The sequence below is a fragment of the Leptonotus elevatus genome, chromosome 17 (genome assembly GCF_054856555.1).
Source record: "Leptonotus elevatus isolate MCC_2025b chromosome 17, RoL_Lele_1.0, whole genome shotgun sequence".
NCBI lineage: Eukaryota > Metazoa > Chordata > Actinopteri > Syngnathiformes > Syngnathidae > Leptonotus > Leptonotus elevatus.
This window is the reverse complement of record NC_141255.1, coordinates 14,512,068-14,530,773: the sequence shown is the minus strand read 5'-3', so window position 1 is coordinate 14,530,773 and position 18,706 is coordinate 14,512,068. Positions and strand designations below refer to the sequence as shown.

General features: G+C 41.8%; 1 protein-coding gene across 1 annotated transcript in view; it reads right to left on the bottom strand.

Annotated features, from left to right (window-relative positions):
- plxna4 (plexin A4) overlaps nucleotides 1-18,706 on the bottom strand; it is a 149,314-nt gene that overhangs the window by 115,197 nt on the left and 15,411 nt on the right. Inside the window, exon 3 of the mRNA XM_086060010.1 lies at nucleotides 6,551-6,733. Coding sequence (XP_085916136.1) covers nucleotides 6,551-6,733 — 183 coding nt within the window. The remainder of the gene's footprint in view (nucleotides 1-6,550; nucleotides 6,734-18,706) is intronic.

Genomic DNA, 18,706 nt, shown 5'->3' with positions numbered 1-18,706 from the left:
TGTTCAACATTCTGAGCCTAATGGTCTCTTGTGAAATGTGCATTTGTCACCTCGGAGCTAATGCCTTGTATATGTTCCGACCTATGCTGGTGATAGCTGCCTGCTTCCATGGCAACATGCTGCTGCATTAGCTGGTAAGGGAGCAGCAGCACACACACACACACACATAGTGCTAAGTCAACTGGGAAGCACTACCGAGGAATACTTAACAGTGCGGGAACATTAGCATTCTCACGGTACTAGCTGCGTGCAGCAGCAGTTTGGACCACGCCGCTTGGTCGGGTTGCGGTGCCTCGCCGTCGACGTGTTCTGATAGCGTAACGGGGGTGGGGGAGGGGTGATTTTGGAGCACAATGCCAACACATCCTCCGGCATATTTCATCATTAGCTCTAAGCAGTTAATCCTTTGCTCCACTGACCGCGCCAAGGCTCGGCCCGTTTCAACAATCTGCATCTGGAGCTAACCGACCCATCGAGCGCTAACGGAGACAAGCGCAGAAGACGAACAAACACACCGGCAAAACAAGGGCGCAATCAACCCATGCAACATATGGGAGAAGTCCAGAGCAATAAACATCTCATGGAAGAGCTCCCGTCAAGGAGCTAGAGGAGGTGCCAGTGAGACAAACAATCACTTTTTTTTCCTTCTAATTCAGGTACTGCTATTATGAAGGCAAATATCAGTTTTTGAAATTCAACAGGACTGGATCTAATTTATTTAATGTTCCAGCATAATTAGTTGAAAAGTCGCATATGTTAGAGGGTTGAAATACAGTAGTTTAATACAGGGTGACCAAACGTCTCCCTCTTTAATTGTGACAGTCCCAGATTTTTTTAGCCTTTTGTCTGAAGTCTGCAAGTCAAATGGGCTGACATGCAATCTGTTGCAATGGCTAGGTTGAAATGGAGTAAACTTGCCGCCCAATGCGCCACCAACGCTGGAAGGACTAAGGTCTAAGGTAAGGTATGAAGTCCCAGCGTCTTGGTTTTCTTTTTATTCCAGTCAGCAAGCCAATTGTTTGGGCCACATATATGTCAATCACAGAGTTGTCATAGCAATTCATGCGCTAAACCTATTAAAAGGAGGTTGGATAATGGTGAGTGCATTGACTTGATTAGCGCTGTCAACCAAGATAGCATTAAGTATTAGCTAAAGTAATAACACAACCACCAGTCACCAGAATGAAGAGCAATTAGATTATCAATAGTTTTTGGTAAGGATTTATTGAATAATGTATTTGATTTGCAGCTAAATTGCAGTGTACTGGTTTTTAATTAGAAAAATCTGGTCACCCTTGTTTACCCAAAATTTGTTATCTACACTAAGGTAACATGGAGATTAACTTAACGTACAATTGACTCCATTCCAAATACAATTTTTTGTGTTAGGATGTGATCGTGTTTCAAAGGACACAGGAGTGACAACATGGCGAATCCAGTGAGCGGAATAATGAAATGGCGGATAAATGGCATGTTTGTGATGACGAGGGCAGCAGGAGCGCACGAAAAGACGACTCGGGTGAGAGGGGGAGCGCCAAAGTGGGAAATTGACAGGAGGTTGAGGGAAGATGTTGACCTTTCCCTCCGCAACAGCAAACATTAACCATCCCGTGTCAGGATTGACCCGTTTGGTGCTGATGTCAACACCTGATATGACAGACTTGAAGACCGGAAAGCCTTCAATTCCCACTCTTTGTCTTTATGTCTGCGATTTTACTTCCTCTTTCACATTCGTCATGCGTCGTTGCCCTCTCGTCTTCGCTTCTTGTCTGTCTGATTGGTACAGACTGGCTGAGGAGCAGCCGTGTTAAGAGGTGGCCGAACTGTCACAACCTGGCACTCGCCCCTCGGCGTAGGCGCAAATACTGACAAATGATCTGCCCAGCAGAAAAGAAAGAAAGAAAGATATGGCCTTCGCTTTTGCATGCGCAGCCTTTTTTTCCCATACGCTTCATTCCGAGCTTTTTCAAGCTGACATCCTTTGCACGCCGTGCTGCAGTCGTGTCAAGTTCAAGGTTAGCTGTTCGTTGTGTCCGGCACCAATGCCGACCCCCGTCGGGAGAGGAGGAGTAAAGCTGCATTAGCACCTCTGCAGGCGGCCCTCGATCTCTGCTCTGGTTTTCATCAAAGCTAATATGCAGCATGAGCAAATGACCATACGCTAAACCAATGCCTGCAGGGGGGGGTGGAGGATTTCCCCTTGACCAGTGACCTGTGAGCAATGACTTTAAACCTCACCCCCAGCAACGGTGCCTTTCATCTCCATCACATCTCCATCTGAGAGTAAAGCCGACGGGCGCCATATGGCGGGATGTGGCCATCAAAGAACTCTCACAGAAACTCCACTCAGCCATACACATAGCGAGGAAGACGGGTGGGAAATTCAAAGGGAAGCAAGGGCTGGAGTATGTCGGATAGTTTACCGTTTCTATCAGGAGACGCATGGAAATACTCAGGTGAGACTATTTCTGAGGGTCCCTTTTGTATGCGGGCATCGGAATGAGTTTAGATCAAGTGTCTGCTTTTCGAGAGGGAACCAATTTAAAGTTGGTCGACCATGAAAGCAAAAAAAGCGAGGAAATGTTGCGCTCACTTCTTCAAAGCGCTACTCCAACTCCCGAGACCCCCTTTCAATTCAGGAACTGAGCTTTTCCAGAATTTTCTGCCACTTCTTCCTCTCCCACCGTCAACTAAACGGCAAATCATAAGTGAGTTCCAAGTTACTTGGAAAAGTGACTCATTCCTGCAATTACTTATTTTTTTGCATGAAGATGATCATAAAATCAACAAGGGAATGAATCCAGGAGCACATTTCTACATTTGCCGGCCCGCATCGATCCGACCTTGGCAAAGCCTCGTGTTTATTTATTAGTGCTATTTGGCTGTAAAGCATTCTTAGATTTTTTTGTGTGAAGCCGACTGATTTATGGCTTGACTGAAAACAACATTAACACCTGACAAGGGTGAGACAATGTATCTTGATCTAGATATTCCCAATCAGGCGAAGAGGTTTGGATCTGGTTGACGTAAGACAACATTAGCCCTTATCTTCAGGATGAGCTTTTTATTCACCTTTGACCTGTAACACAAGTGTTTGTCTATATTCAATGAAGATCCTCGTCTAGCCATAGCTCACATTTGCAAACGATGCCTCTTTAATTAAGCCATCAATTGCCGTAATGGCCGTTAGATGTAGTCGAGTCCGCAGGCCAAACAAAATATTATTCCAAGTCCTCAAATAGAAACATTTCACGAGCACACAAAATTTCATTTGCTAACGCTTCCCGCCCCTCTTAAATTCATGATGTCATAAAAGGGAGCTGGCCCCCAACAGCGGTGCATTAAGGTCTATCCACTCTATTTTACCGTAACGCTCATTTTTATTCAGACGGATGTGTCGCTCACAGCACTATAAATAACGGATAAAAGCCAAAAAAGAATGAGGGAAGCTGGTGGGGTGACCAAGGAAAGGGGAGGAAGGGGGGGAGGCTTATGGATGGAACAAGTTGAGGTGGGTGAGTGTATATAAATCAACATCCATTAGTCAGGAAGGGGGCTTATAAAGTCACTGATAAAGGAGGTGGACCGAGGCTTGGACCTTTTATTGTTGTGCTGTTGTCTTTTATTGCCCGTGATGTCATCTAATGGTATACACTTTAACGACCGGGGAGGAGCCTGGCGCGCATGGGAGGGGAGTATTGGCTTGTAATGGGGCTGTGTGTGCGTGCGCGTGCACTTGTGATAGTGGGATATTGATCACCTTCTGTCCAACATGTTTGCCATATGGACACAAGCTGAAGAGACCAATTTCACATTAAATCTTCTAAACTAAACCTAGTGGGTATAATTATTACTTTTTTTTTTGTTTCGTAGTTATTCTGAATTAAAGTAAAACCTATACTTATCATGAGACAAATATACAGTATAAATAATGCTGTAAAATTAAATTTAATAAACTAAAAAAATTGTGAAAAATAGACACTATTAGATTTCAATATTGTTTTAGGCTATCATAAAATGATGCAGTTTAGTGTGTAACCAGCGGCGCCCACCCCAGGGATGGAATCCACATTGCGAGCAAATCTCTGGTGTTTGGGAGCAAATCGCTTCTATTGAGCTCAAACTCCGGGCACCGTTACAGCTCAAGACACTATTTGAAGGACTATTTTCCTCGGCATGACCCACCCTTCTCTGCCTCCGTACTCATGCATAATGTTAGCCAATATAATCAGCGAATGCAGCGAGTACCAGCCAATGGGTTCTTTGCACAAATCCACTACTTCCTGAACTCAGTACTACTCCTTCATTTCCTGTCTTTCATGATTGGACAAACTGATGAATCCAGGTGTGCCTGACCTCAGTAATTACGACGACAATGGCCAGACACACCTGGATTAATCAGTTTGTCCAATCATGAAAGAGTGGTATTGGGTTCAGGAAGTAGTGGATTTGTGCAAAGAGCCCATTAGAGCCAGAAGAGGGTGTAAAACTCATATTAGCTCAGGGGCCGGACAGGTAAAATCATGGTATATAATTTAAAAACAATTGGTGTCAGTTATACACAGATTTTCGCTATTTGCAGGTCAGCCCTAAATTGCGGGGCTCAACTGTCATTATATTGTTCCAAAAAATAACACAAATGCAAATGGAACGCGGTAACACTTTGTTCGTATAAGTTCCAGGCGCGTTATATATACCTGTTTTGCATATTTTTTCAGCATGTATTGCATGGCGCAGTTAACGAAGTTATAGGACGTTAATCCATATCATATATGTTTGTTTTACGAGTAGCTAAATGTGTTCGCGTTCAGTTTGATTTATGTTGGTCTATGTTTTTATTTTTTATTTTTTTCAACAAACCGTAACTTTAGGTCGTGTGTAAAATAATGATATCCAGGTCAATTCCGTGTACAGGTTGAACTCTTGAGTATTGTTTGTGAAATTACGAATTTATATGTTTTGATTTTGGCCTCCAGAATAATTGGTCCGACATTATTCTTATTTTTTATTTTTATTTTTCTTTACAGAAGCATCTGGTGGGCCGGATTAAACCCCTTTGTGGGCCTGATCCGGCCCGCGGGCCGTTTATTTGACACCCCGGGCTATAGCTTCACCATTCAATGGGTAATCTGGTAAACAGATGTTACTGAACGGTGCGCATCAGGAATTATTTACACGTGGGTATACGCAATGCTGACTGAAAAAAAAAGTGGCTGTACGCCGTAAACCCGCGTATAACCTGACTGTATTTGTAAGCATGCTTAAGCAAAGACACTTTTATTACCCACATGCACTAAATTTGCTGCTCATTATCATACGGGAGCAGCAGGTATAAAATATGATTACATAGTTGCTGTGCGGCGTGATGGTTATTGCGAGAGAGAGTGCCGCCCGAGCCACCCGGGGCCCCCGTGCGCAATAAAAGCAGCAAAACAAACACAGGAAGGGACCGGCAATCAAGCATAACAAACAGTGTCAAAATCACTGTTTGCTTGTGTGTGTGGGCAGCGCTCGGCCATATTTCTCCGGTTCACTTCTCAGCTCTGCAACTCGACATCTGTCCTCCAGCTCAACCTTCCCTCACTTTCTCCAGACCCGTCAGGCTCACTGGTCCACAGTTAGTCACAGCCACGGCCTAACATCAAGAGCCAAAAAGAGGTGCACAAGCTAGCGCCCGTCGATCACACCTCGCGGCAGAACTTCATCCCATTAGCCCGGAGAAGGGCCGAGGGGGCATGCCCATGGTACAAGCCCCCAACACGCTCAAGCCTGGCTTATACCAGTGATGTTTCGCTTAACAAATCGTGTTTGCCCGCAGCCTTGCCGAATATCGTTCAGCGTGTAACGTGTTCCACCAGGGAGGTGATGATGTCCTCACATGCTACATGGTACAAAAAGAACCCGGTTTGCTTCAAAGACAGTCAAACTCCCTTCTTAGTCACAGGCGGAAAATTGCTATGAATACAAAGTCAAAAACTGTATTTGAACTTAAATGTGCCTGAAGAAACTGATAAGAAGTCCAATCAGTTCTACAACATGCTGATGTGTGCCGTCTAGCAACTTCTGCAACATGCTGACGTGGGCTCCCATTTCCGCCCCCCAGGGGGGCCGGGATTTAAGTCCAAAGTGGAGAAAAAGTAGATTTGTGATGCAGAGGATGCACAGGAAGCATGTGTGTGTGTGTGTGTGTGTGTGTGTGTGTGTGTGTGTGTGTGTGTGTGTGTGTGTGTGTGTGTGTGTGTGTGTGTGTGTGTGTGTGTGTGTGTGTGTGTGTAATGGACGAGGAGGATGTAGCGAGATACCAGATAGGTTTGGCTGGAGGAATCAAATCCCCCCTCAGGGGCTCTCTTGATCACACCTCCGCTTCCTCACAACACACTCAAATTCATCGCACGCATGCACACACACGCACCACTCGCCGCTGCAAATACAGCCGACTCAGCGTGTTTGCCTGAAAGTCAATCCGCCTTACTACCACTATCCTTCCTGTCGTATGCTACGTACTCCCTTAGAACCTTACGCTGCTTTTTGGAAAGGTGACTCCGCTTACCTTCTTGACTCGTCCGCTCTTGGTGCCCACGAAGACCAGCGAGTGGTTCTTGTAGACGTAGGCCACGACGGAGGTCATCTTGTCGTTGGCGTCGGAGAAGAGGGGCCTGCCACGCACCATCTCCGACACGCCAAGCGGCGCGTTCATGTCCAGGCCGCAGAAGTCGTCGTCGATTGTCAGGAGCTGCGTGGGAGTGACCAACAACAATGAAATTATTTACGTTTTTTACGAAAATATTTCCACAACATGTGAATAGATCAGGGCTCAGCAACCTTTGCTGTCAAAAGAGCGATTTTAGGCCAAATAAATGAAAAAAAATAATCTGCCTGGAGCTACAAAACCTTTCAACATTATGATGAACAAAACAGTGTATTAGTGTTGTACCAAGGGCCCAAGAGCTAATTAGAGCTGAACCATAACCAGAAATATGGAGCATCCAATACTTTGAGATTCATTTTCTTCTACCTTTCCATTTTGGGATTTTTGTGTGTATAATTTTTCATTTTAAGGTTATTTTTCTTCTTTTTGTTTTTGTATATTCTTTCTTCTTTTGTTTTTGTATATTTTATTGTACATTTTTTAACATTTTCTTTTTTTAAATACATTTTCTTACGGCAATTTTATGTACATTATATGGTAATTTTCTGCTTTTCGTCTTCCTTTTTTGATATTTTATGGTCACTTTTTAAACATGTTTAGCTGATTTTTTTAAACTCTGAACTCTGAAGTTTTTTGAATATTTAACTATTCATTTTTTAAATCCAAACTAATTAATTCATTTAAATATGTAAATGTAAAAAATATATAATAATTTCAAAACAATGTTTTTAGAGATCCACAGGTAGCCACAGGAGTGGGACTAAAGAGTCACATGTGGTTCCAGAGCCACAGGTTGCAGACTCCTGGAATAGATATAATAATGGCATGGTGAAGCAGCATGTGGCACATTACCCCAGGTAATTTGGAACGCTCTGTTCAAACGGCACCAGAGGTACAAGGTTTGCCAGAAAAGTTATATTTCACAAAATATATATTTCATAACAAACTACGACTAAGACCTCGTACAACTCCTTCTTGTTTCATTTCACTGACTTCATCTAACGGGCAAATTACTATGGTGTGTAGAGACACTATTACAATTTCATGCACTTCAAATCGTAAAGGTGCAAAATTCCAAGCCCCCAGTAGGAACCCCGTGAGAAGACTTTTGTTGTTGTGAAGAGCGGAAACGAGCGCGAGGAAATGATGAAGATGGAAGAGGACCGCCGTCAGGCTGCAGCGCCAGAGGCTGAGCCGTCAGGCATGATTCCCCGCAGTCCGACCAACGCCAGCGTGGCAAGATATTAAAATAGCGAATGATACAAAGCGTCATGATGCTTTAAAGCAAATCCCTGCAATGCATTGATGTACTCTCAGCAGCCATCTTTGTGAAGGAAAAACAAGTCTGAGGCCCATTTCTTGTTTGTATGCGGCATTCCACCCCGCTGCCAGACAATATTTATATCAGTCGTGACACTGGGTGGGGTAGAATGACTTATGGGCTTCGATAAGAGAATAATGGTAATGGGGATTGGTCATTATTCCGCTTGTGTGTGTGTGGGGTTGGATTTGAAAACACATTTTTTTTAGGAGGCGAGCGGCAAGGTGTGATGAATGGCTTCAGCGTGTGATTGAATGCGAGGGAAGACTTGGCAGGTGATGACGCCTTTGCATTCATCCAAAAGCCGTCAGTCCTGATAGAAGACTTGACTTATGGTGCGGTGATCACACGAAGTCCATTATTCCGAATACAATGTGATGTCTTGGCACACTCAGGACAGACATTAATTCTTGCCAAATGAGGGGGGGCTTGTTCATTTGCTTGAAACTCAAAGTGGGAAGCGGTCAAAGGTGAAATGCTATAGATTAAGTGGCTCCTTTAGTCCTATTTCTATTTTCAAAGCTGGAGTAGTGCTTCTTCGTAACCTTTCACGAGAGGCCATCATCACGACAGAAGAAATATAGGCCCTGGTTTTCATTAGATAAATGGAATGTGGCTTATCTTGACCACAGTCAGCTTTTGGGTTTCAAGTTTAAGAGGTTTGAATGATCAATTAAGATGAGTCGTATTCGGACCTGGATGGTGTCACGGGGTCACAGGGTAAAAGGTACAAGGACAAATGGAGATGGTAAACAAAGACAAATGAACGGGAGCGTTTATCAAAATGGAGTGCATGCTAGCGTGATTCCGTACAAACCAGCTATTCCAGAAAGTTGCCTCGTCCTAGTATTGCCTGTGTTTGTGACGTGCTTCATCTTCTCAGAGATTAAAAGGCTAACAGGCTCTAGCAGATCAGAAAACGTTGTAGTATCCGCTGCCTTCATTATTAAATGCTTCCTCAGAGAATAACAAAAACGCAAAGACGGTCCTGTCAAGAGCAATTACCTGATTCTGAGCCTGCAAAAGTGGTTTTGATAATCCGAAATAAATCACTTGACATTATCTGTGTGTGTGCATATTTGTGTGTGCGTGTGCAAAATGTGTTTTCATCACTTCCCGCAGCCCCGCGCCGTGTTATTCGCCGTATTATTCAAGCCGCTTGCCAATCACATCTGCCATCTCGCCGAGTGTGTTTCGTGAGCGCGCCTGCTGCAATCTGGTGAAATATACTTTCTGTCTGTCAGGAAGCAGACACGTTTTCATTACGCCGCCGCCGGAACATGACATTGGTACTCGCGGCGCTACAGACGTCCTGGGTCAGAATGGCAAATAATATCAATGCAGCGCTCGACGTGCTGTGCTAATAAGATGCCGGCGCCGTGAGGTTTGCGTTTGAAAAACACTGATATGTTGTGGAAATGACAAAATAACATTTCTTGCCCGCCAATGATAGATCACTCTGTTTGAGTCCCTGAACATGAATGCATTGTGTCAACAAATACTTCAAACTCTTTCGTGAACAGATTGTTTGATCACCTGTTGTGTCAATCTTTAGTTTCTATGGCCCAACCCTCTGTTTTTGGTAGCCAATCTTCTTTCTCAGCTTAGAGTGCCTTCTCGACGCAATTAGTCAGTGACTATGTTTACATGCAGGCAATAACCAAATAATAACGCAAATATTGGCAATATTTGGGTTTTGTAAGGCCATGTAAACACGCGCAATAACCCAAATATGCTCTTATTTGGGTTTTTAAAAGCCTCCTTTATTCCTTACATTCATGCTCATATAAACGCATTCGGAATACCTCGATCGACCGGGGCAATGTTTTGTTTTGTGCATGCTCGCTATTGTCTTCTTTGTCTTCTTCTTTGCTTATTTGATTCACAAGGAGTCTTGGTCTATGTAGTCACGACTTGGATGCGCAGCTCCGTCCCACTTGCTAAAGGAGCCTCCCTTGAATACATTGATTTCTCCGCTACAACGAAAACGCCACAGTTTGTGCGTATATACACATACAGTAAATACAAGTATACAAGTCTGTGCTTCTGGCGTGTAACCCACCGGAAATACTCGTAGCAAAGAACCACACTTCTGAAGCGGGGCGGAAACCGACTACTTTATTTAGCGTGGCATGTGACATAAATATAATGTCTTTTATTGAACGTATAGTAAGTTAAAAGCAGAAATGACGTTATTTATGTAATAACGTTGTCCGCGCGTTGCGGTCCGAACATGTTATTCCAATTCTAACCCTAAACATAAATGAGCATGTAAACGGGAGTAACTCTTTCCACCACTCATGTAAACGTGTTACCTCAACCGTTTCAGAAACCGGAATTCTGACCATAACCCGAATATTGACTGCATGTAAACGTAGTCACTTAACCAGTTTGATTAAAGTATTCTTAAAGCAAGTCAACCCTAAAAAAATGTTTTAAATAATATGTTCTATGCAGCCTCACTAGTCTAAATATTGTATTCTGGTTTATATTGTGTTGGTGGAATACGAGTTAAGCAGCAGAAACCAGTTTTTAATCCATCTCAGGGGGCAGCCATTTTGCCACTTGCTGTCGACTGAAGATGACATCAATGTCGCTCAGGTCTCAGGTAAAAACCAATCACAGTTCAGCTTCTGAAAACAGGTGGGCTGTGATTGGTCGTTGCCTGAGCTCCAAGCAACTGTGACGTCATCATCAGTCGACAGCAAGCGGCAAAATAGCCGCCCCCTGAGATGGATAAAAAGGGCTGGATTTTGCTTCATAATTTCTTCCACAAATGTAATATTATTCAGAGTGTCATGTTTAGACCAGTGAGGTCACATATAACATATTTTTGTCAAGAAATAATTAAGGTTGACTTCCACTTTTAAGGCCTTGGTGTTTGTTCTTTTGACAGGCTGGTATACTTTATGGGCAGATTATGGATGGATGGCAAAAAAAAGATAGATCAGACCAGGGATTGTAGCCGAATTCCAACAACAATATTGGTAGGTTGATATACTTCATGGACAGATGGGTGGATGGATGAAACGATAGATAAATCAGATCAGAGATTAAACCTGAATCCCAACACATAAATTGGTAGCTTGTAGTTTATAGACGGAGGGATGGACGGATGGAACGATAGCTGGATCTGACTCGGCTACGGATTGAACCCGAAACCCCCAAACTACTTTTGGCATCTTAATATATTTTATGAACAGATAGATGAATGGCTGAATGGAATAGAAATGTAACTAGATCTTACTGCAGACTGAACTCCAACCCCAACAACTACGTTTGTAGTTTATGTACTTTAAGGACGGGCAGACCAAGAACTGAACCAGAATCCAAGCCAGACTTCCAGTGAGAACTATTGTCAACCTAACTATATACGTTGTCATTGATAATTGAAAAGGAAATTGTTGAGTGTTTCCTTGATTATCCTGCATCACAGCCGAAAAACAAACACAGACGAAGCCGAGTCAGTCCCAGCACACGCGGCGGCAACACTTCCTATATTTGGACCGTGGCCAGAAGCTGAGGCAGAATCAGGTCACTCTCGGCCGTATCCATCTTTCTGCTTGTGTGCGCCTGCCAGCGCCACATACAAAGCGAGCGCGCTCCAGGACCGCATACGCGAGGAAGTTGGGATCAGCAGATATATATATACGGCGAGCTGCGAGAAAGAGAAAGGGCCACGCGAAAAAGCGATTAGCGGCGTCTGAAAGAGATCCGCTCTCCAGCGCTCTCTGATGTATGGCCTAATCTGGGCTGGCTGGCGCAGCGACGAGGGCCCGTTCCGTTGGCTGCCGGTTCACAGAGTTAATGACACATATTCAACCGCAGAGAAATTTCATTTCATGTCGCTGCTTCGCTCTTACAGGCTCCAAAGAGTCCATTTTCTTGCAATGGCATCATCCCTTTCACCGACAATTAGTCCACACAAATTTGGACGACTACCACGCTCTAATGTGATGATTCCACATTAATACCAAGCCGAGCTGGTTGCGCTTTCATGCATTATCAGTCATTGAAGGGGAAGGTTTTCCCTTGATAGAAAAAAGTAGCGCCTGTTAAAATATATAATGACATAATACAGCATTGGATGATGCCAAATTGCTGACCTGTCAGGATGATCGGCAGAACTGTCCTGACTAAAAGGATTAGTTGAGCTCATTGTAATTATATGATACGTTCATACTCGGGCTGGAAAATTCATTGAATTCAAATTGACATCGCAATCTAGTAAAAGGCCATTTTTATATCGCAGAGGGTGCAATTGGGGGGGGTTATTCCCAGCTTCATTTCAGTTGGTTAGTAAGCTTTATTTTTAATTTATAAATTTAGGCATATATATTTATTAGATAGTGTCTAGATAGGAAGAATAGTTCACATGGTTAAATTAATTAAATTAAGGCTGGTAATGGCACCGATACGATACCTGGTATCGGTAGTCACCCATCATAGTCAGGATGATACCACCCCTCTGCCTCATTTTGAGCCAGGCAAAACCCAGAGTTAACTCGAAGTGAAGTAGATTAAAAAAATAAAAATAAAAGTATTTCTGATCAATTCATGGTTCATTTTAATTTTTAATTTTCATTTAATATTTTTTTTATTTTAGTATAGTAAGTAGAAGAAAATAACCGCATATTAAATCCCAATAAAGGATATGTTTGAATATGTATATTTTTTGCCTGATTTTTAATCGCATGCTTGCTCGGTTAGCATGAAATTCCTTCATTGCGGCATCTTGAGTTGTAAAAAAAGGAATATATTTTTGTAATGAGACACTGTTATTCTTCAAATGAAATATGCATTTAATTGAATAAATCTGCTTCTGATGCCTTGTGATCCAGGGTCCTTTTTGATGCTTCATGGAGGCATCTCTAGAGTTTCCTTTTCATTTTTTTAACCAACACGGACAAAGTCGAGCAAAAATTCAGTTTGAGTCGTCGCTGTCATTGCGTAGAGTAGATTTAACTTCCCCTTTGCGTGCCACTGAGGAGACCACCCGGTGATTACAACACCAGCGAACAAAGGAAGATATATACACGGCTTGATTTTAGTACTTGCAAATGATGGAGAACGCTAAAAGGGCAGCAACAGGGTGCTAATTCAGAAGAAACAGAGCTGAGAATTGGGGCGGAAGCACAAGAAAATGTGTGATTTCCTCATATTTTGCGCATTCAAATCTTTAAATAAGCATCTCGTGCCAGCCAGCAGACAATGTTGCCTAATCACAGAATAACGATATTATGATGGATACTGACCTTTAGCAATTGGTATCATGTATGTAGATTTAATTAGCAGGCCGGCCAGCCAGCCAGATAGCGGATATGTGGATGGATGGAGTCGGATGAAGTAGACTGAGGTGGGGGTGGGGGGTCAGCCTGGGTAGTCTTAATGAATGAACTCGCCTTTCACTTCCTGTGGATGTGGCCGAGACTCACTCATCGGACAGAACGACAACTGATTAAGCCTACCATTTAGCCCCCCCATCCATCCCCCACCACATATATATATATATATATAAAAATATATATATATATATATATATATACGTAAGATTATATATTTTATGTATCTACTGATGTAGCAGCATCTAGATTAGATCAGTGCTTCAGAAGTGCAATCCACATGTTTACAGATCAATGTTTCATTAAACAATGAAGTCACAGATTTGTTTGCATTAGGGGTGTAATAAAGGCGAATAAAATATTAAATCATAATTAATTGCAAGACTTAATCGCAAATTTTATATCTGTTTTAAATGTACAATAAAATAATTTTTCTAAGTTTTCACAATCTTTTTGACATAAAAGTGGAAAATGTTTAATCTAATAGAAATATGGCTGTACCTTTTAGTCATTGATACAGTAATTTCATAATAATTCATAAAATGGAGTTAAAATTAAAAAGATGTACTGTACTGTAAAAATCGAGTGTGGTATTGATTTGTGTTGAGGTAATTTTTCACTGCCACTAGATGGCATAATTTCATTTGTAAGACATTGGTGACAGCTCAGTGCATTTTTGTTTTCATATTAAGAGTTATCTAATCTTTAATATGAAGTAACGTGAAATTCTGCACATTTTTAAAATTGTAAAATACAACTTGACCCCAGTCTCCACAAATATATCCATTATTATGACATAATAAGGGACGGTCATTAATTGCGCGCTAAAAAAAATGATGTCGTTAAAGGAACTTTAAGTTAATAGAAATAAAGAAATATTATAAATAATTTATATTTTTTTAAAAGAGCGATGATGATGACATGTTAACTTGGGAAGATTAATACTGAGGTGCCCAAAAAAAAAAAGGAACTTTAACTCAAAATGAACACACTAATTTTGACACCCCTAAAAAAAAATTGAATCAGCAAATGTATTATTTAACATGAAAAAATGAAATTGTAAAATACAACTTGACTCACAAATATGTGCATTATTATTCGATTTATTACTGTTACATTTTGACGTGGACGTGCCTGCTTGCGTTGCGACACCATTACAGGCTTTCCAAGTAAGGGATGGTCACCAATTGCGCGCTAAAAAAAATTAGGGGCGCAAAAAAATTAACTCAAGATTAACTCACTAATTTTGACACCCCTAGTTTGCATTAATGTTGTGATCCAATCTATGATTCAGCGAGTGTGTTTATACAATTATGCGAAGTTGTTGTCGTTAACCTAAACGTAACCCTGTGCATGGGTGGACTTTTTGATAGAAGAGGGTGTTTTGCTCCATTGTGCACCATTGTGGGTTTGGGATGGAATGACGCCCACTCCAGACTTCCTGCGCCTCGATCAAATCCACCAAAATCGGATTACACCACTTACACCTCAAGTTAGACCGTCTTTTCCCGAGTCAAAATGGAAAAAGCGTTCGCATTAAAGCAGAATGTCACGTCGCACACGAGGGACGACAAGGGACGCCGTGACTCAAAGACACAGCCGTGTAGAACAATCAAATTAATCGGAGCGAATCCCCAATGTGAAGCCGAGAGGCACATGACGAATGTGTGAGAAGGACCCGTGGCATGTCGGTTAATGACATGTAATTAATGATCATTAGGCGAGGAGATGAGCGGACGGCCACGGCCTGCTCGGGACTTGCACGCGACCTTGTCATTTTCTCATCAGAGTTAAAGGGGTGTGAAAGTCGCTGGAAGAAGCTTTGTGAGAGGAAAGGGGGAGAATAAGAAGACGACAGAAATGAATCAAGTGTGGAAGTAAATTTATTTATACCCCGCAGTTTTGTTGTTTTTTTCTGCTGAGCGAGCGAACATGTAAAGTGCAGGCGGCCGGTTTTATAGGTCACATGCCACTTGACAATGATCTATGGACGCGGGCCCTTCTGCAGACTTATACTGTTGAGCATGCATTATGTGGCTCGGCCAAGCGTGGTGCCCATTTGGGGCGGGGGGAAAGGAAGCATCCTCGCCATCCTCTCCATCATATCCCGCTTCCTCTCTCTCAGAGCAGATTATGTAAAGCAAGCGAGGATGAACTGATTTATTCCCATGCCCAAAACAGTCACAAAGTCAGTCAAAGCGCTTCTTTTTCATTATTTGATCTAAAGCTCAGGACTGCTTTAAAAAAAATATGAATAATCACGAGGGGGAAGAATGGCTTCATTGTTAATCTGATCGAGGATTACGTCATACTGTGAACATTATCCAATCACTGGAATCCAGCTCTAAAAAACAATCTGGCAGTTAGTACGAGATCACATCGTTCATGGCTGGATTAAAATCGCTTGATCGGATCGTGATCATTATATGATGATGTCATATAAGGGCATTTATGACAACTTTGATCAGATTTTAGGGTGATTTTGTACCTTTAATAGTAAATTGCAACTGTCTGCTCAAGAACAATGAGAGGTGGAAGTTCAAAATAATTTAATGAATTGCACAAGTAGTTTGTCATTCCCCCCCCCCCCAAAAACAACATTGTGCTTATGCTAAATAGCCACATGGATAGTGACAAGGGTGGGTGTTGCCTTGGTTACATTAAAAAAACAGAGCGAGAAACATGAAATTGGTCAAAAGGAGGCTCATGACTCATGGAGACAAATAGCGCTCCCCATCTGTGCGTTGGGGAGATTCGGTAATGAGGTTGAGGGGTTTCACACGTCCTCTAATTGGACAAAAAAAAAAAAGCATAGCGAGTTTAAAATGCTGGAAAAAAAGCAACAAACATTATTATTTAATTAGTTGCAATATAGGATGTGATTGATGATGTAAGTGTATGTTAAGTAGCATGCCTGGATTTGGAGTTTTACAGCGATCAAATGACGTAAACAAGATAGCTATGACAAATGGTGGCTGCCTTGAGGTCATCAGATTACCGCTGTATTAATATCATCAAACGACATCATCATTTCATTCCAGAATGCTCTCATCTTCTGATTAATAGAATTTAGAGTCTAACGACACACATCACCTCCAGTGCCGGGATTTAATCAATGTAAACATGACGGACAGTGGAACGGAATAGCGCCGCAATCTGGCGGGCAACTTGCGCCATCTAATCACGAGGCGGCGGATGAATGAAAACATATCCCGCTGCCGTCAGATGGTCGGCCAGGGACGATTTATCCACGAGTCCTCCGTCTTGCTTTATGATAAACATTTCGATGCAGATTGCTTTTAATGTTGAGGGCGATTATGTTTACAAGTCGTTTTGCATTCCCAGGCTGGTTTCAAGCAATCATTTGCCAAGTGGGAGTTTGATGTCATTAAAAAGTCTTTGATCAAAGGTGTTCTTGTAACACTGCTCGCCTTCAGCCAACCTTAGCTTCTAACTGGGCTTGCTACGAAAAGCAGTAAGCAGACCTGAGTTAAATTGCTGCTGGACAAAGACAACAGGGCACATTGGTCTTGTTGAGTTTTAACTAGGTCCTAGGTTACTAGGAATTTATGCTGTTACTATCAGTATCATTCATTCATTCATTCATTTATTTCGTTTTATTTTCTTTTTTATTTCATTTTATGAAATATTTAAAACAAAAAAATCCCTGAGCCTCTTATTTATTTATTTATTTATGTATTTAATTTTATGAAATATTTCATAAAAAAATCCTGGAGCCTCTTATTTATTTATTTTATTTTATGAAATATTTTATTTAAAAAATTCCCAGAGCCTCCTATTTATTTATCTTTTATTTTATGAAATATTTCATTAAAAAATCCCGGAGCCTCTTAATTATTTATTTAGTTATCTATTTATTTGTTTATTTTATTTTCTAAAATATTTCATAAAAAATTTAACTTTATTTTATGTTACTTTATGTTATTTTATGTTATTTTATGTTATTTTATGTTATTTTATTTTAATTTAATTTAATTTTATGAAATATTTTATTTAAAACAAATCCCGGAACCTCTTTTTATTTATTATTCTATTTGTTTATGTATTTATTTAATTTGATGAAATATTGCATGAAATTTTCCTGAAGCCTCTTATTTATCAAATTTTTTGCAGCGTCCTGGCGTCACGTGAGAGCGCGCGTGTGTGTGATTTATCTCCCGCTGTGTCCACCGCCACCACCACTTCTTCAGCAGGGTCTAATTCACGCAGTGGCTGCGATGATACCGTGGCGCATGGTGGAATGGCAGCATTCCACGCTAGCGCTAACCCCAGCGTGGGCCCTCACACACACGCACACACATACACTTCCTTTCCCTGCTGACAGCTCCGCCGGCTGTGGGCGTAATTTATCCTGCCCTGCAGCGGGCAGACAACGGCGGTCCGGCGCGTGCGCCCGAGCCAAAGACGTATTCCCAGATTTACGTCGTGATTCCAGAAGCCGACACGAGAAAGGGTCAAATCCTGAGATAGTCGACGGCGAAGGTCACAAGTGCATAGCGGACTGTTTAGATCCTGAAATACGACCTTGAGTATACAAGATACATTTATTGTCTATTGTAGCGTGTGTGGGAATTGCTGTTGGTCCGCCTACTGAATGAAGAACTGCGCAAAATTGCTACTTTTTCTAGCGTTGCTTTTATTTCAGCCTTTTATGTGTTATTATTCAGCTTGAAAAGGTTAAGGGCAATTATTTTCTGTCTCTTTGTTAAACAATGTCATGAAACCATAATTGTCTTCTTTTTATAAAGCAAAGGCGTATGCTTTCACAGCAAGTTTGCACTGTATATAGTAAGAAGATTGTCAGAAGCAATTTGGAGCACCTTTTCTGATATCTTTATCCACTTAGCATGGCCTGCTACAAAAGCAAACAAATGCAATAGGACAAAAAGGTAATTTTCTCCTCCTTCGGGTTGGCCGCTTTTATTAAGCAAGAAGAAATAAGATAGTTTGAGCTTTTGAAAGCAGTCTAAACACTCAGCATCCAATTTAACCGTGCTTTCTTTTCTGTGTGTGTGCATGTGATGAACTGAATCACTGAATCTGTAATGTTGTTACAGGGCGAATGGAATTATGGTAATTTGGCCCAGCATTGGGCTGCATTGTTTCAAAAGGCTGAGTGAATAGTGAACATCACATCACATAATGAGACGGAGCACGAACCCACCCAAGAAAACACCACTCATCAAGCCGCCCCCACGCCACAACACCCTCCCGTACTTCATCTCAGCCATAATGAGATGCATCACGCTTACCTGTGCTTGCCTCAAATAAACAGCAAGAAATCAACAAAGCGTGTTGTAGAGTTGTCAAAATTAATTGATTAATGGACAAGTAATCAACTATTAAATTACCGGGCAACTATTTTAATAATCG